The 16,889-nt window shown below is 44.1% G+C and overlaps 1 protein-coding gene across 1 annotated transcript in view; it reads right to left on the reverse strand.

The window, feature by feature from the left end:
• LOC109484278 (PE-PGRS family protein PE_PGRS26-like) overlaps positions 1-3,965 on the reverse strand; it is a 4,604-nt gene extending 639 nt beyond the window's left edge. Inside the window, exons 1-6 of the mRNA XM_019787535.1 lie at positions 3,872-3,965; positions 3,082-3,218; positions 2,403-2,558; positions 1,776-1,841; positions 1,292-1,472; positions 24-1,160 (exon numbers count right to left, since the gene is read on the reverse strand). Of these exons, the coding sequence (XP_019643094.1) occupies positions 24-1,160; positions 1,292-1,472; positions 1,776-1,841; positions 2,403-2,558; positions 3,082-3,218; positions 3,872-3,965 (1,771 nt within the window). The remainder of the gene's footprint in view (positions 1-23; positions 1,161-1,291; positions 1,473-1,775; positions 1,842-2,402; positions 2,559-3,081; positions 3,219-3,871) is intronic.
• Positions 3,966-16,889: the final 12,924 nt, after the last annotated feature.

Genomic DNA, 16,889 nt, shown 5'->3' on the forward strand with positions numbered 1-16,889 from the left:
GCCGACGGAGCCACCACTGTTACCACCGCTGCTGACAGAGCCACCGCTGCTGGCTGATCCACCGCTGCTGAGGGAGCCACCGCTGGTGCCACCCCTGCTGATAGAGCCACCGCTGCTGACAGAGCCTTCGCTGGGGGCGGAGCCACCGCTACTGACGGAGCCACCGCTAGTGCCACCGCTGCTGACGGAGCCTATGCTGGTGCCACCGCTGCTGACGGAGCCACCGCTGGTGCCACCGCTACTGACGGAGCCTTCGCTGGGGGCGGAGCCACCGCTGGTACCACCGCTGCTGACGGAGCCTTCGCTGGGGGCGGAGCCACTGCTGCGGGCGGAGCCACCGCTGTCGTTGGAGTCACCGCTGCCGACGGAGCCACCGCTGCCGACGGAGCCACTGCTGCCAATGGAGCCACCGCTGCTGACGGAGCCACCGCTGCTGGCTGATCCACCGCTGCTGACGGAGCCACCGCTGGTGCCACCGCTGCTGACGGAGCCACCGCTGGCGCCACCGCTACTGACGGAGCCACCGCTGGGGCGAGCCACCGCTGCTGACGGAGCCACCGCTACTGACGGAGCCACCGCTGGGGGCGGAGCCACCGCTGCTGACGGAGCCACCGCTGGTGCCACCGCTGCGGGCGGATCCACCGCTGGTGCCACCGCTGCTGACGGAGCCACCGCTGGTGCCACCGCTGCTGAGGGAGCCACCGCTGGTGCCACCGCTACTGACGGAGCCTTCGCTGGGGCGCGAGCCACCGCTGGTACCACCGCTGCTGACGGAGCCACCGCTGGTGCCACCGCTACTGACGGAGCCACCGCTGGTGCCACCGCTGCTGACGGAGCCTTCGCTGGGGGCGAGCCACGCTGCGGCGAGCTCGTTAGAGCTACCGCTGCCGTTGGAGTCACCGCTGTCGTTGGAGTCACCGCTGCTGTCGGAGCCATCGCTGCTGTCGGAGCCACCGCTGGAGTCCACCGCTGCCGACGGAGCCACCGCTGGTGCCACCACTTCTGCCACTGCTCTCGCTGGAGCCACTGCTCTTGCCCTCGGAGCTCCCCGCCGTTGCTCCCTGAGCTCGCACTTTCACTGGATGCGCCACCGTCGCTGGCACTACCGCTGCTGCTCATGGAGTCACCGATGCTGTTGCCGCCAGAGCGGGGGGTTTTATCTATGAATTTAAAGATAAGGATAAGACAGTGATAAGACATGTTACGACTTGAGGCCTTTTTTTCACCGGCTATCCAAAACAAACCCAGAGAATGCTACATTAGTGTTGTCTTACGTACGAAGAGTACGTACCAAAATCCTTGATTATTTTGCGATAGAGATCGCACGGGTTGTTGTCGTCGAAAACTCTGCTGGCGTCACCGGTGATGTCATTGAGGGCATCCATGTCCACACGGTCTCCGACTCCCACGCTGTACATCGTGATCCCGGCGGCTCTGGCTGCTGCTGCTTTTCCTTTGTGGTCATCTAGTGGCTAAAAAGAGTACAGAAAATCGGAAATTCAAGGCCTTCGGAAAGTTCAGTAAGGTAATTCTTTCAAAACCTTCGGAAAGTATTTAGTTTTACAAAATGCTCCTTCTTGCCATCCTAGCGCATTCCAATACCTACGTACATGTAGAGCAAACACACGCACGAACACAGACATACATACATACAAAAGTCATACAAGCACGCACGCACACATACATACACACACACACACATGCACACAAAACAATTCCTCTTTACCTTGAGCTAATACCCCATGATAAAATGTAGAAAGTCTGTCATACGGTACCTCGCCTTTAATAAACCCGTCTGTCAGGACTATGGCCACTCGGTACACCCCGTCACCGAAACGGGACTAAACAAAAACAGAACAAAACAAGAAGCCTACGTTAATGAAGGTTAGGAAATAGGGAATTAATCCAAACTGTACCGCTGGACAAAATACTTTTTCAAGAATTTCAAGACATTTTTAGGTGCGGTCCAGCACCCTTCTTCCGTGGCTGAAGGCAGATTCATTTATATAAATATGATATATTTATATTCAAGGTTTTCTAAATGGGAAAAGAAGCCATTCCACCATTCCTTAGAACAAAATCAGAAAATGGAAAACAGCTTGACTTGTACAGTTCAGAACTACACTGTAGATTCGAAGTCTGTGGGGTCGTGTGGCGTAGCGGCAAAGTGCTCGACTCGGAATCAAGAGGTCCCGGGTTCGAGTCCTGACATGCCACCGATCTTGTGCCCTTGGGAAAGGCACTTTACACGACTTTCCTCACTTCGCTCAGGCGAAAATGAGTATTGTATTGCCCCGTGTTGGTGACGGCATTAATATAAGTTGAGAAAACTTGAGTGTGCCGTCGCCACGTCTTGTGATTAGATGTTGGAATATTAAAAAAAAAAAGATTAGAAGTCCTACCGTGTCCTTCATGTAGCGAATAGTCGGGCCGGGCCGGGTGCGTCCTCCCTGTCTCTTTATTTGTGAGATCTCGTAGGAAAGTTGCATGCTGCCCATCGTGTAGAGGCCGAGAGGGATTTCTGTCCTCGGCACGCAGTTGAAAACAATGACTCCAATCTGTGTCACATTCAACAAGTAAAAAGTATTAGCTTTTAGCAAGAACTTCATGCCCGTATGCAGGATTTTGAATGGTTCTTCCCACTGCCTGAGGGACCATCGAAGGCCGAAGGGGTTTGGGGGCATGCTCCCCCGGGAAATTTTGAAAAATGAACCTTCTGAAATGGCATTTCTTGCGTTTTCAGAGGATTTCAAAGAAAAAGTCAGAGATAACTTTTTCCAATGACAAAGTGAGCAGTTTTCCAAGATTCCAGCCTCGTTGGTGACACGAATCAGTCAATCTTTTAAAGAAAAATCTTGGACCTTTAGATAAAGTGGACCAAAAAGTAGTTTCATAGAAACTTTATTCGCAAAATCATGCCCGAGGGCTAATTGCTTTTACAATCAAGTATAATACTCAATACACAGTAACAGGAGACAGGTAACAGCTGTCTGGGAAAAAAACGTCTACTTCTCATAAGGCATACAAATTCTTCTGTTCTATCTAAATGTCTGAAGGTATGGTTCAAAACAAACGACTCACTCCAGTTTCGATGTCAGTCTCGCACCTGGTGAGCTGGACCATGTAAGACAGGGTGTTGTAGAACACAGGCGGCCGAACGCTGGAAGAGTCGTCAAGGATGAGGACTATATCGATGGAGGAGCCCCCAATTCCATCAGCTGCGGGATAAAAGCAAGCAACTCAAGCTCCAGGAGCACTATATGTAATGATATCTAATGTAATGATGTAAAAACCAATGCCATTCAGGCAACATTATAGTTCTATTTTGTATGTCTGCAATGCATGGAAATAAAGAATTGAAGAAGATCTATGCATCACTTTTGAGCACAGAAAAAGTGGGGTCGTGTGGCGTAACGGCAGAGTGCTCGACTCGGAACCAACCAGTATTTTACTGGCACTCAAGGACATTCATTATATAATGCTTGACTCGGAACCAAGAGGTCCTGGGTTCGAGTCCTGACATGCCGCCACTGATCTTGTGTCCTTGGGAAAGGCACTTTACACGAATTTAACACTTCGCTCAGGTGAAAATGAGTAACTAATATAGTATTGTACACTGTGTTGGTGGCAGCATTAATATAAGTTGAAAAAACTTGAGTGTTCCGTCACCACATCTTGTGATTACATGTTGGAACTTGGAATATAAACAAGAATATCGGCCGATGGCTTTAGCTGGACCCCAGCAGGGACCTTTTGTGTCCTGTTGCATGAGTCTACTACATGTACATGAGGCTTCGTCCTATATTGTAGACAGATTCCCCGAAGTCCTCACTGGTGCCCCCAGAGATCACACTGCCATCCTAGACCCCACTGTTGCTCTCAGAGATCACACGGCCACCCGAGACCCCACTGTTGGTCTCAGAGATCACACTACCACCCGAGACCCCACCGTTGCTCTCAGACATCATACTATCACTCGAGACCCCACTGTTGCTGCAGAGTGCGCACTGCCACCCGAGAACACACTGTTGCTCTCAGAGATCACACTGCCACCCGAGCCTACACTGGTGCCCCTAGAGCTCGCACTAGCACTGGATTCTTATGAGCTCATTCAGTCGGCCATTAGGCTACAAGGCTCAATCTAGACAAAGTTTTAACTTTTTTCTCTCTTCGTAAAGAAACCGCCGGTACTTACCGCCGATAGTGATGGCCAGCACCAAAGTGGTCACCCACGCTTTCCACACCATATTTGCCGAGTAGATTCCTGTGTAAAAACAGATGAATATTTCACCATGGAATCGTCCTAACCAAGATCTGACACCATCAAAAATACACCCGTAATGATCTTGTTTTAAAACAAGCGTCGCCTAATACGTGTGTATCATGCAAGCACACACACACACACACTCATTCTCTCAATCCTCTTCGGATACTGGTGGTTCTTGAGGCGGCAGGAAGCAAGGATGTTTAAAAACCAGATTTAAAACCTTCATGGAGCAAGTTTCTTAGTTGTTGAAAGATTTTGAAAAACTTTCGTATTTCGCAAAGCCTGGTGGTGTCGCACTTGTGTCGGCAAACTTTAGAAAAGCAATTACACAAAAGAAATCACAAGGAAGGAATATGTAAAAAGAATTTAATTGAACTACTCGAGTATGAAAACATCTCTTACCGTTTGGTGTTCCGAGGGAAACACTGTTTGGTTGATTCCAACCTCCGTCAGCAGTCGCTATATGGTTCTCTCTCGCCCGCGCTCTCTTCTCTCCACAGCACGGCGCGGTAACTTTGAGACAAGTGTCCCCGAACAAATGTGCCAGACTGTCCGACACAAACCCTTATAAGCCCAAACCCAGCACTCTTTCCATTGGTCCACGTTAGTAATAACATATAAACTCTCATCGTCAGGGTACGTCATACGAGAGGACGTGGTAACGGGACAAGATGCGTACTCCGACACGGAGCTCTTTGCGTCAGCGCAAGTTGTGCCCATAGTGCACCGCGTCTCCCAACATGCAACGAGATCCGGCATTGAAAGAGACCACACCAGACAGGAATATCTGTTGTTGCTATGGAAGCTGATGCAATCATTGCAGAGGGGCTCGCCTTCACCTTAATTCCAGAGCATCTGTTTATTTTTTATTATGATGATGATGATGTTTATCCCCTATCCTGCGCACATTTAAGTGTACAAAACGTCCTAAAATCAATGCTCTAATATCTAGCAGAGTGATGGGAACAATTATGAGAAAAGAATGTATATTTCAATATTTACTGGGGAAGTATACAGAGAAGAAATGTCAACAAGGATGCAGGATGAAATCTTAAGGTTGTTTGCTTTCACTGCTGCAGACCCAAACGGATTTTGGAAGGTATCCATTGTCTGTGAAAATTACATGCATCTGACTAGGACAAAATTACAGCAAGCAGAATTTAAAATATACCTTAAGACCCATTCAAACATACAGAACTTCCTTCGACCAGAAACCAACAAAGGTTGATGGTCGGGGGACCACTCAAATTTAACTCAAATCGAATTTGAGTCAAATTTGACCCCCGAACACACCCAAAACACTGCTAACATACTCCGGTACACCAGCCAACCACCAGTCAACCATGGTGCACATCCAGATGTTTTAAACATTTTGACATATTAAGTATGGCCATTTCTTAAACTATTAACCCCATACTCCTGACCAAAATAAAGCCAATCAGTAAAGCAAATCCCAGTTTTTTCAGCGGGTGAGTACCAAGCAAATACGTCAGATTTGTAGTCTGTGAATATCGATAAACAGTACGATATAAGGTAGATTAAAATCATTGTGTAAACTAATGTCCAGATATGGACATTCAAATCGTTCAGGTCCTACTAAAGGGCCCACTCATAATATTTACTGCTGCTCTAGCCTCCATAGCATGCCAAAAACTGGGGGTTTTGGGGGGGTCTTCAGGGTCTATGGGAGCTTTTATGTGCTGTTTTCTGATTGCATATAAACAGCATAGCCGGCCTGGTTGAATTACCCCCGTTTTTAGAACTGGGCTTATTAGAAAACAGCCGAAGACCACCAAACCCCCAGTTCTGTAAGCCTGCTACGGAGGCTACTGCTGCTCTTGGTCAGAGTTTATGTGTCAGTGCGTAAAGCTGCACTCGCTTCCGTACATCAAAATATACAACACAAAGTAAAATCAATAATCTGCTTTCAAGTGGAGCTGTATCTGTATAGCCGGTATAACCGCCTTTCGGCGTAACACACCAGCTTCGCGGGCACGCGGCGCGGCGGCAGCTGGCTACATCAGACCGAACGACTTGTTACACCTAACCCTTGAACTTCTAACTCTAGACATTGTTTACATCTATCTAATGACAATGCCCCTACTGTACTTGGTGACAGTGAGTTCCACTCTGGGATAGTTCTAGGAAGGAATGAATTCTTGAACACCTCAATCCTTGGTTGATAACTCTCGTACTTGAAGGCGTGGCTATTTCTTGTTCTCTTCTGGGCTGGTATTAGGTACTTAGTAGTTGGGACGTCCACCAGTACAGTTTGTTAGTCATTTTGTACATCATGCATAGTGGAGCTGTTGACGAAAATGATGAGTCGATCTGATAGTGTCCCTGCTGACGCAGTGATGACAGTGATGAATTGTACTTTATGTTTACAGAAACATGGAAGAAAACAAACACAACTAGGATGTGAGGTGAAATCTTTTATGACTTATATTTATCGAGATTTACCACGCACTGTGGAAGGATTGACATAACAGATAACTATTGATCCTCTTTTCAAGATGTCAATCATGAGACCAGACTGCAAGGCCACACCGACTTAATTTTATGAATGACATCCTCTGAAGACCCCGAAATTAGTGCGCACGGGCGAATAAAAAATTCCAGCCAAAAATAAAAATGCTACTAAAAAACAGGAATACAATGCTGGTATGGTGAATTCGCGGCAGTACACAGCGACGTATACGACACTGTACGTATGTACTGAGTTCTTGAGTCGTGGAGTTTCGGCAGCCTTGTTGCCATCCTCCGGAGTTACCACCGGCTCCGTATTGTCGCTAATTACTATGGACTACCCAGGCCTAGAGCCAGGCCAGAGCCTCGGAGGATGTCATCCATAAATTAAGATGGTGTGGCCTAAGGTTTGAACCACTCACACCGGAAAGGACTGCTACTGCTTTCGATGTAATGGGAAGTTTAACGTTCTTGAGGTGTGGCTCTCCACAGACACGAGACCCCAAGCTTTACATCCTATCCGAGAAAACGTCCCTAACAAAGTACTCTAGACTCCGGAACTATACATTTTCGTAAATATTAAATATTGGTCAACCACCGACAAATAATCATTGGTGCAGCAAAACAAAAAACCGCTAGGAGGAACTCCTAAATTCACATTTACGGAATTATACGGAATTTGTATATATTGTATATTAATATCATATTTACTATTTCGCTTGGGAAAAACTACAAAGGTTTCAGGCCTCCCCAGCATATTTGTCCTCATTTTTTATTATTTGATTATGTATTTTTGTTGTATATATGTGCATATAAACAATAAAAATTAATCTTATACATATAAAAATGGAGAAAATAAAACGAAAAACGCAGTCTTTGTCTATCACCATTTATTGCACATCTATTGGTTACATCATTATATCAAGAGTTAGTACTTCTAATTATGAAGCCACATCGTGAAATGTTCACTGCAATGCATTCATTATTTCTTGCACCTTTCTTGATTACATTAATTATTAATTATAAGCTCTACATCATTAAGATATAATTTTTAGTAAGTGAAATTTTTGGACCGAAATTTCCACGATCGGGCATGAAGACTATCTACTAGCAGAATCATCAAGAATAATTTCTTGAAGTGCGCATGTGCAGTATGAGGCATTGTGGGTAACATAGACGTTTTAGGTTTAGGCATAGCTATAGTTTTAGACAATTACCCTTTTCATTATGTAGATTTTGAAGTCATTTTGTACTGCAGGAATTTGCAATAAACTTATCAATATAACTTGAAGCATTCTTTACTTTAGGATAAACACTAGCGTCTTAAGAATTCGCCATCTTGATTATAGATTTCTTGAATATTGGTTCTTTACGATGTTTCTGTCTGACTGCTTGAAGTAAGATTAATATAATTTAACACTACCATCGCCACCAGCTTTAACATTATCCTATTTGTAGATATTTGTAGATATATCAGTAGGTATCTATATGTCTATTTTGGAATCTCTCAGGATATGTATGTTTTGTATCTACATAAGCTACAATCTTAGATTTTATTTATTAGTAAGGCAAGATCGGTTTATTTGCCAGTTTTCATCTTCGAAATGTGGGTCTTTATTATCTGATACTGAGCCAATGTGTATCAAGGTCTTATTGTCAAGGTCTGAAGCATGTAATTGTTCATAAATGTTCTTAATACATGTACATTGTTTTTACACGGCATCGACATGTATTCTGGACATGCTATGGACTTTTTTAATTGCAGATAGCTCTTTTGTATGTTATTTATTGTCTGATGTACATGTAAGGCACTTTCAGATCAAAGTGATTGTCGACAATTTTTTTCGAGCCGTTATTTTGTCCAGAAGGAAACATATCTGTTACTGAAACTCTTCTACAGCGAGGATATTTTGGCAACTCCTCAGGGATGGAGCCTTTTCTTTATCGAGTTTTGTGTCAGTTCACACACCCCAAAACATTGCTCATACTGTTGGATCAATTTGCATCTGTTTGAGACACTGAATCAATTTTCTCTGGCTTCAACCTAAATTATGTCCATATTGATGGTAATTCTTAAGTTCTGGCATGGGCTCTCTTGAATTATTTTGATTGTCGATGTCGCTGCTGCTGCTGCTGCTGCTGCTGCTGCCGTCTCCGCGAGTTAATCTGTGAATTACAGATAAGGATAAGACAGTGGTATGGTGCTAAGGTTTTTGTTAGATGGACAGATTCTAGTAGATAGATCATATCTTTAGAACCTGGTACTTAACATACAAAATTGTGCGCCAAAAAGCAGTTACTCAAGCAACTGGATATGATTTTGGAAACGTCAGACGTTTCAGCTAGTATCCACTAGCTTTCGTCAGTGACTGAGAGACCAGAGGGGAAATGCAGATTTATAAGCTATTGATTGATATGCAAATAAAGTGGAGACAATTAACAAAATTGGGGTTATGCAAAAGAAGCTACATTAGTGCATTGTTGTTCTATGCTGTAGTTGATAACTAATACGCACCACAGTCCTTTCTTATCTTGTCTTACAGATAAGGATTTGGTATGGTGCTACGGTAAGTTTCAAGTGTGTTAGATGGATAGATAGATAGATAGATAGATAGATCTGATCTTACGCGGCTGGTACTTAATTAACATACAAAATTGTGGTTATGCAAAACAAGGAAAGGTAAAGGTAACGTTAACGCTAAATTTTACAGTGACAGTTTCTTTCTCCGTACGGCCAAGCTTTGGAATTCCCTCCCTGGCAAGTGTTTCCCACCAACCTACAATCTACAGGCTTTCAAATCAAACGTTCACCGCCATCTCTTGACATAGCCATGTTTCTCTCATCTTTCGTATAGGCCTTGCATTGAACCATTCCATTAAAAAACATTAGTGCACTGTTGTTCTATGCTGTAGTTGATAACTAATACACACCACAGTCTTCTTTTATCTTGTCGTAGAGATCGCACGGGTTGGTGTCGTCGAAAACTCTGCTGCTGCCACCGGCGATGTCCTCAAGCACTCCGTTGTCCACAAGGTTGCCAATCCCCACGCTGTAAAGGGTGATCCCGGCGGCTCTTGCTGCGTCAGCTTCTGCTTGGTGGTCATCCAGAGGCTAAAAAGAGAAGAAGAAACTAGAGAAGTAACATTTGCAAAGCAAATGCATGATGTTTACCTTCGGACATGGTCTGCTCTGTTAATTCTTACTCAAACACATTCAAATACATTGTACTACAGTAACTAGTATATGGTGACAGGAGCAGAGCATGAAATTGCAACATTATGTAACCCAACACCAGTCACCATGGTGACAGACGTCAACAAATCATGTCATTGGTCAGGTCATAGGTCACTGTTTGAAGAAGAAGAGGAAGAAACTGAGCAAAAACAATATGTTTTCCTTCGGTAAACATAATCGAAGGTAAACATAATCAGACAATTGAAACCATTGCGTTATCCGTGACTGTTTCCATCGGGTTGGTGAATGATTGAATAGAAATATGTTGAGTTTTTGTGAATTTATTGGCGCAATGAAAAAGAGATGGTTTGCCTTAATTTCAATGTACCTAGGGCAGAAATATTGCGAGGTGTTGACTGGGTATAATCCCAGTATTTGTGTTAGCAGGATTCGGGGAGAATACTTTGACTGCCAACTTGATCGTGAGGTCAATCTTTAGTTAGAACCCCCTTTCTTGCCATCCTCTACTGCATTCAAATACCTACAAACACACACACACACACACACACACACACGCACACACACACACACACACACACACACACACACACAACCACAGACACACCCGGAGATACAAAGTAGAAGGTCTATCATACGTTACCTCGCCTTCAACAAACCCGTCTGTCAGGACTATCATCACTCGATGAGCCCCAGCACTCCAATCAGTCTAAACAAAAGCAAAAGAAGAAGCATAGTTACGTTGAAGAGGGTTGGGTAATCATGAATGAATAATTATATAAAGTTTTTTTAAATCCAAACCACAGTAGTATACCACTGGACAAAAATTGTAACATTGGACACAATTAAACCAAATATACGGACATGGAATGGCATAGGACTGAAAAGAAGCAAATTCTACACTTCATTGAACCGCGACGGGGGCTGACATCGTCTACCAGATACCTTTCACCCAGTGTTGACGTCACACTTCAAAGAAGCCAAGTGACAAGCTTTACTGGGTCAGTCTACTGAGGAAGACCAGAGTGACTGGTCGAAAGTTCTAGGTGAGAGATTTCTTTGTGTTGGATCAAAAGTTTTAACTTCTAACAAATTCTGCTCTTCATACGAAGGGATTCAAAAGATAATTAGAACATGTACTTCTTCTCAGTTCAGATTAGGAGCCCTACCGTGCCCATCGTGTAGCGAATAGCCGGGCCTGGTCGGCTCAGTCCTCCCTGCTGCATTATGTATTCGATGTCGCCTTTGAGGTCCGGATCACCCATTGTGTACAGACCCAGGGAAACTTCTGTCCTTGGTATGCAGTTGAAAACAATAACTCCAACCTGTGTCACATTCAACACGAAAGAAGAAAAAGCTATAAGTATAAGTAACGTTAGTACACACACAAATATTCCCCCATACCATATACTCTGTATAAAAAAAACGTTATAAACAGATAAGGTAATAGAAAAAACACTGAAACAAGGTCAGCCACCAGGAGGCCTATATTTGACCTTAACCTTTGGCTTCCTAAGACCTACCAGCATACCAAGTATCATCACAATCCATAAAGGCGTTATGAACTTATGCTGACTACAAATGTGCGGAAACACAAAGACACAGACAGACAGACACACACACACACACACACAAACACACACACAAACACACACACACACACAAACACAGACAGACACCCCAAAAACAATACCTCCATTTTTCATGGAGGTAAAAAAACGTTATAAAAAGATAAGGTAATAAAAAAACAACACTGAAACCATGACTTCAAACTTGGAGGTAATTCAAATGTAAGTCTTAAGAACTAAATACTTACTCCAGTTTCGTTGCCGCATTTGGTGAAGTCGACCATGTAGGACAGGCTGCTGGAGAACACAGCCGGCGTGATGCTCGAAGAGTCGTCGAGAACGAGAACAATGTCGGTGGAGCAGCCACCCATTCGAGTTTCGGAAGAAGCCGAAGCACTTCCGGCAGCATTTTCGACAGAAGAAGAAGCACCTGGAGCCGGAGCATTTTCGACAGAAGAAGAAGCACCTGGAGCCGGAGCATTTTCGACAGAAGAAGAAGCAGTATCAGGAGCCGGAGCATTTTCGACAGAAGAAGAAGCAGTATCAGGAGCCGGAGCAGTTTCGAGAGAAGAAGCAGCAGTATCAGGAGCCGGAGCATTTTCGACAGAAGAAGAAGCAGTATCAGGAGCCGGAGCAGTTTCGACAGAAGAAGAAGCAGTATCAGGAGCCGGAGCAGTTTCTAAAGAAGAAGCAGCAGTATCAGGAGCCGGAGCATTTTCGAGAGAAGAAGAAGCAGTATCAGGAGCCGGAGCAGTTTCGAGAGAAGAAGAAGCAGTATCCGGAGCCGGAGCAGTTTCTAAAGAAGAAGCAGCAGTATCCGGAGCCGGAGCAGTTTCTAAAGAAGAAGAAGCAGTATCGGCATCGTACGCGGTGTCATCTGAAATTGAACCCAAATGAACTTTCTTTAGAAATTTTCTGTGTTAGTACTAAGAAGGTAACACTGTAATCTCCTACTAGATCTTGTACACTTGTTCATTCTGAGGGCAGGTTGTCTTGCATCAGCAGACGGGTTAAGAAACAAATTTTGAATTTGAATTTTGAATGAATTTACAGAAAACGGAGAGTTAGTCTGCAACATAACTACAATCATTTTCAAAAAGCAAAATTAGAATTTAGACAATCAGAAAAAAGATGTTCAAGGAAAATCAGAATCAGAAAAAGATGTTCAAGATTTCACTTGTAGGCCGTCTCAATATCTAAATTATGTTTCTGAACAATAGCTTTAAAATTCGTGAAGTGATCGAAAACAAAGTTAGGCCACACCAATTTAATTTGTTGGTTCTCAGATTTACCTTCCTTTTTTTCTGATTTGCAAAAATAAAAAATTCTGGTTCTGAATCAACTCAAATATGCTCACATTTTTCCCCAACAGTTGAGGAAAGTCCTTTTCTTCCTAGAGTTGTTACAGTTTTTCTATCTATCAATGCAGTCGTTTGATTAAAAGTTCAAAATTCATTGTTTAAATATTAATACTAATTAACCCAGCCTTTTGTGTTGACTTCATGGCCCCTATCATAAAACAAAACCAACAAATTAAATTCGTGTGGCCTTGATAAATAGAAAAAAAAACTTATATAATTTGCAGGAATACGACATACTTCCCTCCATCCCCATCCCTATATACAAAAGCTACTCCAACCCACAAATGAACTGTCCCTACATGATCCAAAAGAAATTTTCGGACCCTTCCAAATACACTACATGCAACATAGACACATCCAATCTCTGATCTCTAATGCAAAACCAGCCAACACCCACTTACGGAATCCCAGGGAACCCAAAATATACATATCTGGCATAAAATAAAAACAGCAATAACAACTCGAATCATGACAGTAAATAGTGTATGATGGCACCCAGGCTGCCGAAGCTCCACAACTCAAGAACTCAGTACGTATACGTCGCTATGTACTGCCGCGAATTCACAATACCAGCTTTGTATTTCTGTGGTTTAGTAGCATTTTTATTTTTGGCCGGAATTTTTTTATTCGCTTGCGCGCACTAGTTTGGGGGTCTTCAGAGGATGTCATCCATAAAATTAAGTCGGTGTGGCCTTGAAAAGTGAAAAGCCGTCCGTGCTTCTGATCAAAAGGATAAAAGCCTAAAAAGGATGTCAAAAATCGATACTTCATAGCCTCTGGGCAAACCAGTGAAATGACATACCTTTATATTCTCAACCTTTTCTGCACTTTTTAGGGGTGAACCAAACTATACAGAGACACAGTTTTTCTGTATGAACAGGATGTTGTACATGGGAAATTGAAAAAGGAAATACCTCCAAACTTTTTAATTACTTGAAATCTGGCACACAGATTTCCTAGGACCTATGTTCACTGGGCTCCATCCACACATTAAGCCTCCGGAGTTACCACCGGCTCCGTATTGTCGCTAACTACTATGGACTACCCAGGCCTAGAGCCTGGTGTGGCCTAACTTGGGCCCAAAATCCCTGACGTTTTTCAAGACGCATAATGTGCCAAAATTTGGTAAGTCTCTTTAGATTCGCGGGGCCTAAAGTTCGCGGTTTCGGGAAAATGGACAATCCGCGGTATTTTTAGATTCGCGATTTCTCCTTGGCTATTAAAAAAAAATAATTTGTAATGTTTGTGTCCCGGCATTTATCTCCTAAAACACGGCGCAAAAAATTGTTTCCTGCACCGCGCGAGGCTCTTTGCCTGCTCTGTCGGTATGCAAATGTTGCATCACATGTCCGCATTACGCGTCTCTGATTGGTTGTTCCGTCGTGCCGGCGGTAATACACATTCAAACTGAACCGCGTGAAACAATTTTCTTCGTTCGGAAATACAGCTAAAGCGCTAAATTCCACAACTGCACATCGACACTGTGGTGAAGAAATGCATAATGAAAAGAATCTTTCAGGAAAACATGTATTGCTATGCCAATTTATGGCGTATTCGGTGAGATTTTTGCCGTTCGATGAATGCGGAATTCGAAGTGTCCCAAGGTCGCCTTCTTGTAGCCATGCTACGCTAGCGTTTATACCCATCAAAACAAGAAAAAACTCCAGTAAATGAGAACCAAGTAACATTTCCCAGGTACCAACAATTATAATTTAGATTTTTCGCCAGAATATTTGTAGATATGCCCGATGTACCCATATTTTAGCGGTATGGCCGGCGCTCTACACGCAAAGATTTTTGTCGAGTGGTACGCGGTTGACACGGCCAGTGCTATCGCTATTCGGTGTCTCATAACATTATTTTTTATAACAGTTTAACATTAATAATTTTGATACAGTTCTCAACTACGTACATCTTCTAAGAATAAAGTTGATTTGCGGTGATTTGTGGATCGCGTGTTTCGCTTGAACTCGAAGTCCGTCGTGAATGCATGTGGGGAGGGGGGCACACTTACGCAAAACATATTCGCGGGGAAATAGATTCGCGGTACAAAGGTCCCCGCGAATTCCGCGAATCTAAATATACCGCGGAAATTTGTAGACTTACAGTATTTAAACAAGAAGGGTAATGGCATCAACTCCAACATCCGAATTCGGTGTACGAAATTTCGAAAGCGGCGCATTCGGTGCGCGCGAAACGCGTTCGAATTATTCTATGGGACATTTGTATCTGTATCTGTATCTGTATAGCCGGTATAACCGCCTTTCGGCGTAACACACCAGCTTCGCAGGCACGCGGCGCGGCGGCAGCTGGCTATATTACACCGATCGACTTGTTACACCTAACCCTTGGACTTCTAGCTCTAGACATTGTTTAAAGCTATCTATTGACAATGCCCCTACTGTATTTGGAAGCCCGGGCCGTACTGCTAGTTATCACACGGGCCGGAACACCCTTATCGAACGTAATCGCGGCCCAGGTATGACATAACATGGTGTATTAGTTACCAACTCCTCAAACTGTGCCGTATGACATGCGTGAAACTTGAATCTCGTTTAAGATATTGTAACCTCGATCACATTGACGGCTCAGAATTACTGCAATGGATTTTCAGATATTTTCATGTCAGGGATTTTCAATCGTTGCCCTCGATTTCGGGTAATTGAATGGGGAAAACCAGACCAAAAATGCCCACGTCATTTTCACATATTTCCCGCTAATAGCTAGAACGGCAAGTTATCACAATCCGACACTTTTAAACATTCACCTGCCTGTTAGGTCCTAGATCTGCTAAGCCTATGAAAATCATCAAATGCTGTACAAACGTAATGATGGGCAGCTTCAAATCTTGGAACATTGAGCTCACGAACTTCCAACTTTCCTCTTATCTCTAATCTTCCCTCTTTCCGGCACAGAGCGACAATGTACGGTCCTTCGACAGTTGCTGCTTTGAGTCTACTACTTCGCCACTGGACAAACTAAGTTTCGACTTTTCCCACTACGCAAAGGAATCCTCGGTACTTACCGCCAATTGTTCCGCCAATGGTGACGGCCATCAGAAAAGTAACCAGGAACACTTTCCACATCATGTTTGTCTGGTAGATTCCTGAGCAAAAACAGACGAAGGCATATCTTTCACCTAGCAGTCTATTGCCATTCTCAGAACACACGTGTAAGTGCTTGAAGACAAATTGATACTGATAAGTTTGCTCGTACAAGGTTCTTCATTGTTGTTTCAACGTGAATATAGCAACATGTTCTTACTCAGGACGTCGGCACATCTAAAAAAAACAATATACACGTAGAAAAAAAACGAAATAAGAAGTATGGAAAGAGACTTTAACCGAACTACTAGCATCCGACAACGTTTCTTACCGTCCGATCTTTTCTGGAAAGTTGAGTGAAATACTGCTCAGTCGATTCTAAGTCTGGTCCAAGCCGCACCCAGTTGTCGTGTGTCTGTTCTACCGGCCGCGATCTGAGTCTTGTCTCCACAGCTCGGTGCGTTCTGGACAAGTGCCCCTGAACAAATGTGCGGGACAGACCAGAACAAACCGTTTTTGAGGTTTACCTCGGTAGGTTTTTTTTTCATTGGTCCACGTTAACAATTATCAGTCAGCCCCATCAGGTTTCGTCATACGAGAGGACGTGGCAACGAGGGAAGATGGGTACTCCTAATCTCCAAGCAGATCCCTTTCGGTGGCAAAAAACAGCATCAAATTGGCCAGGCAGTATCCATTAGCCAGAGAAGGTTCGCGGCCACCGACAGGTGGGGGTAGCGACAAAAAAAACGGCCATATATAAAAAGGTAACGATCATTCCCCCACAACCTCTGCTTGGAGAGTAGGGTACTCATGCACGAAGCTCTTCGCATCAGTAAACAACGTAGCCTGGCCTGGCTGCCAGATTGTTGCCTCAAGGCCACTGTGTACAGGCTATCTCTAGCCTCTACCAGGTGTCGGGAGGCAGCTGGAAAGAGTAGAAATCTGCCAAATAGAGAGATAACATGCCAGGGGCATTTTGGCCCCCCC

The sequence above is a fragment of the Branchiostoma belcheri genome, unplaced genomic scaffold, assembly GCF_001625305.1.
Source record: "Branchiostoma belcheri isolate BF01 breed outbred unplaced genomic scaffold, Haploidv18h27 scaffold7, whole genome shotgun sequence".
In the NCBI taxonomy this organism is placed as follows: Eukaryota; Metazoa; Chordata; class Leptocardii; order Amphioxiformes; family Branchiostomatidae; genus Branchiostoma; species Branchiostoma belcheri.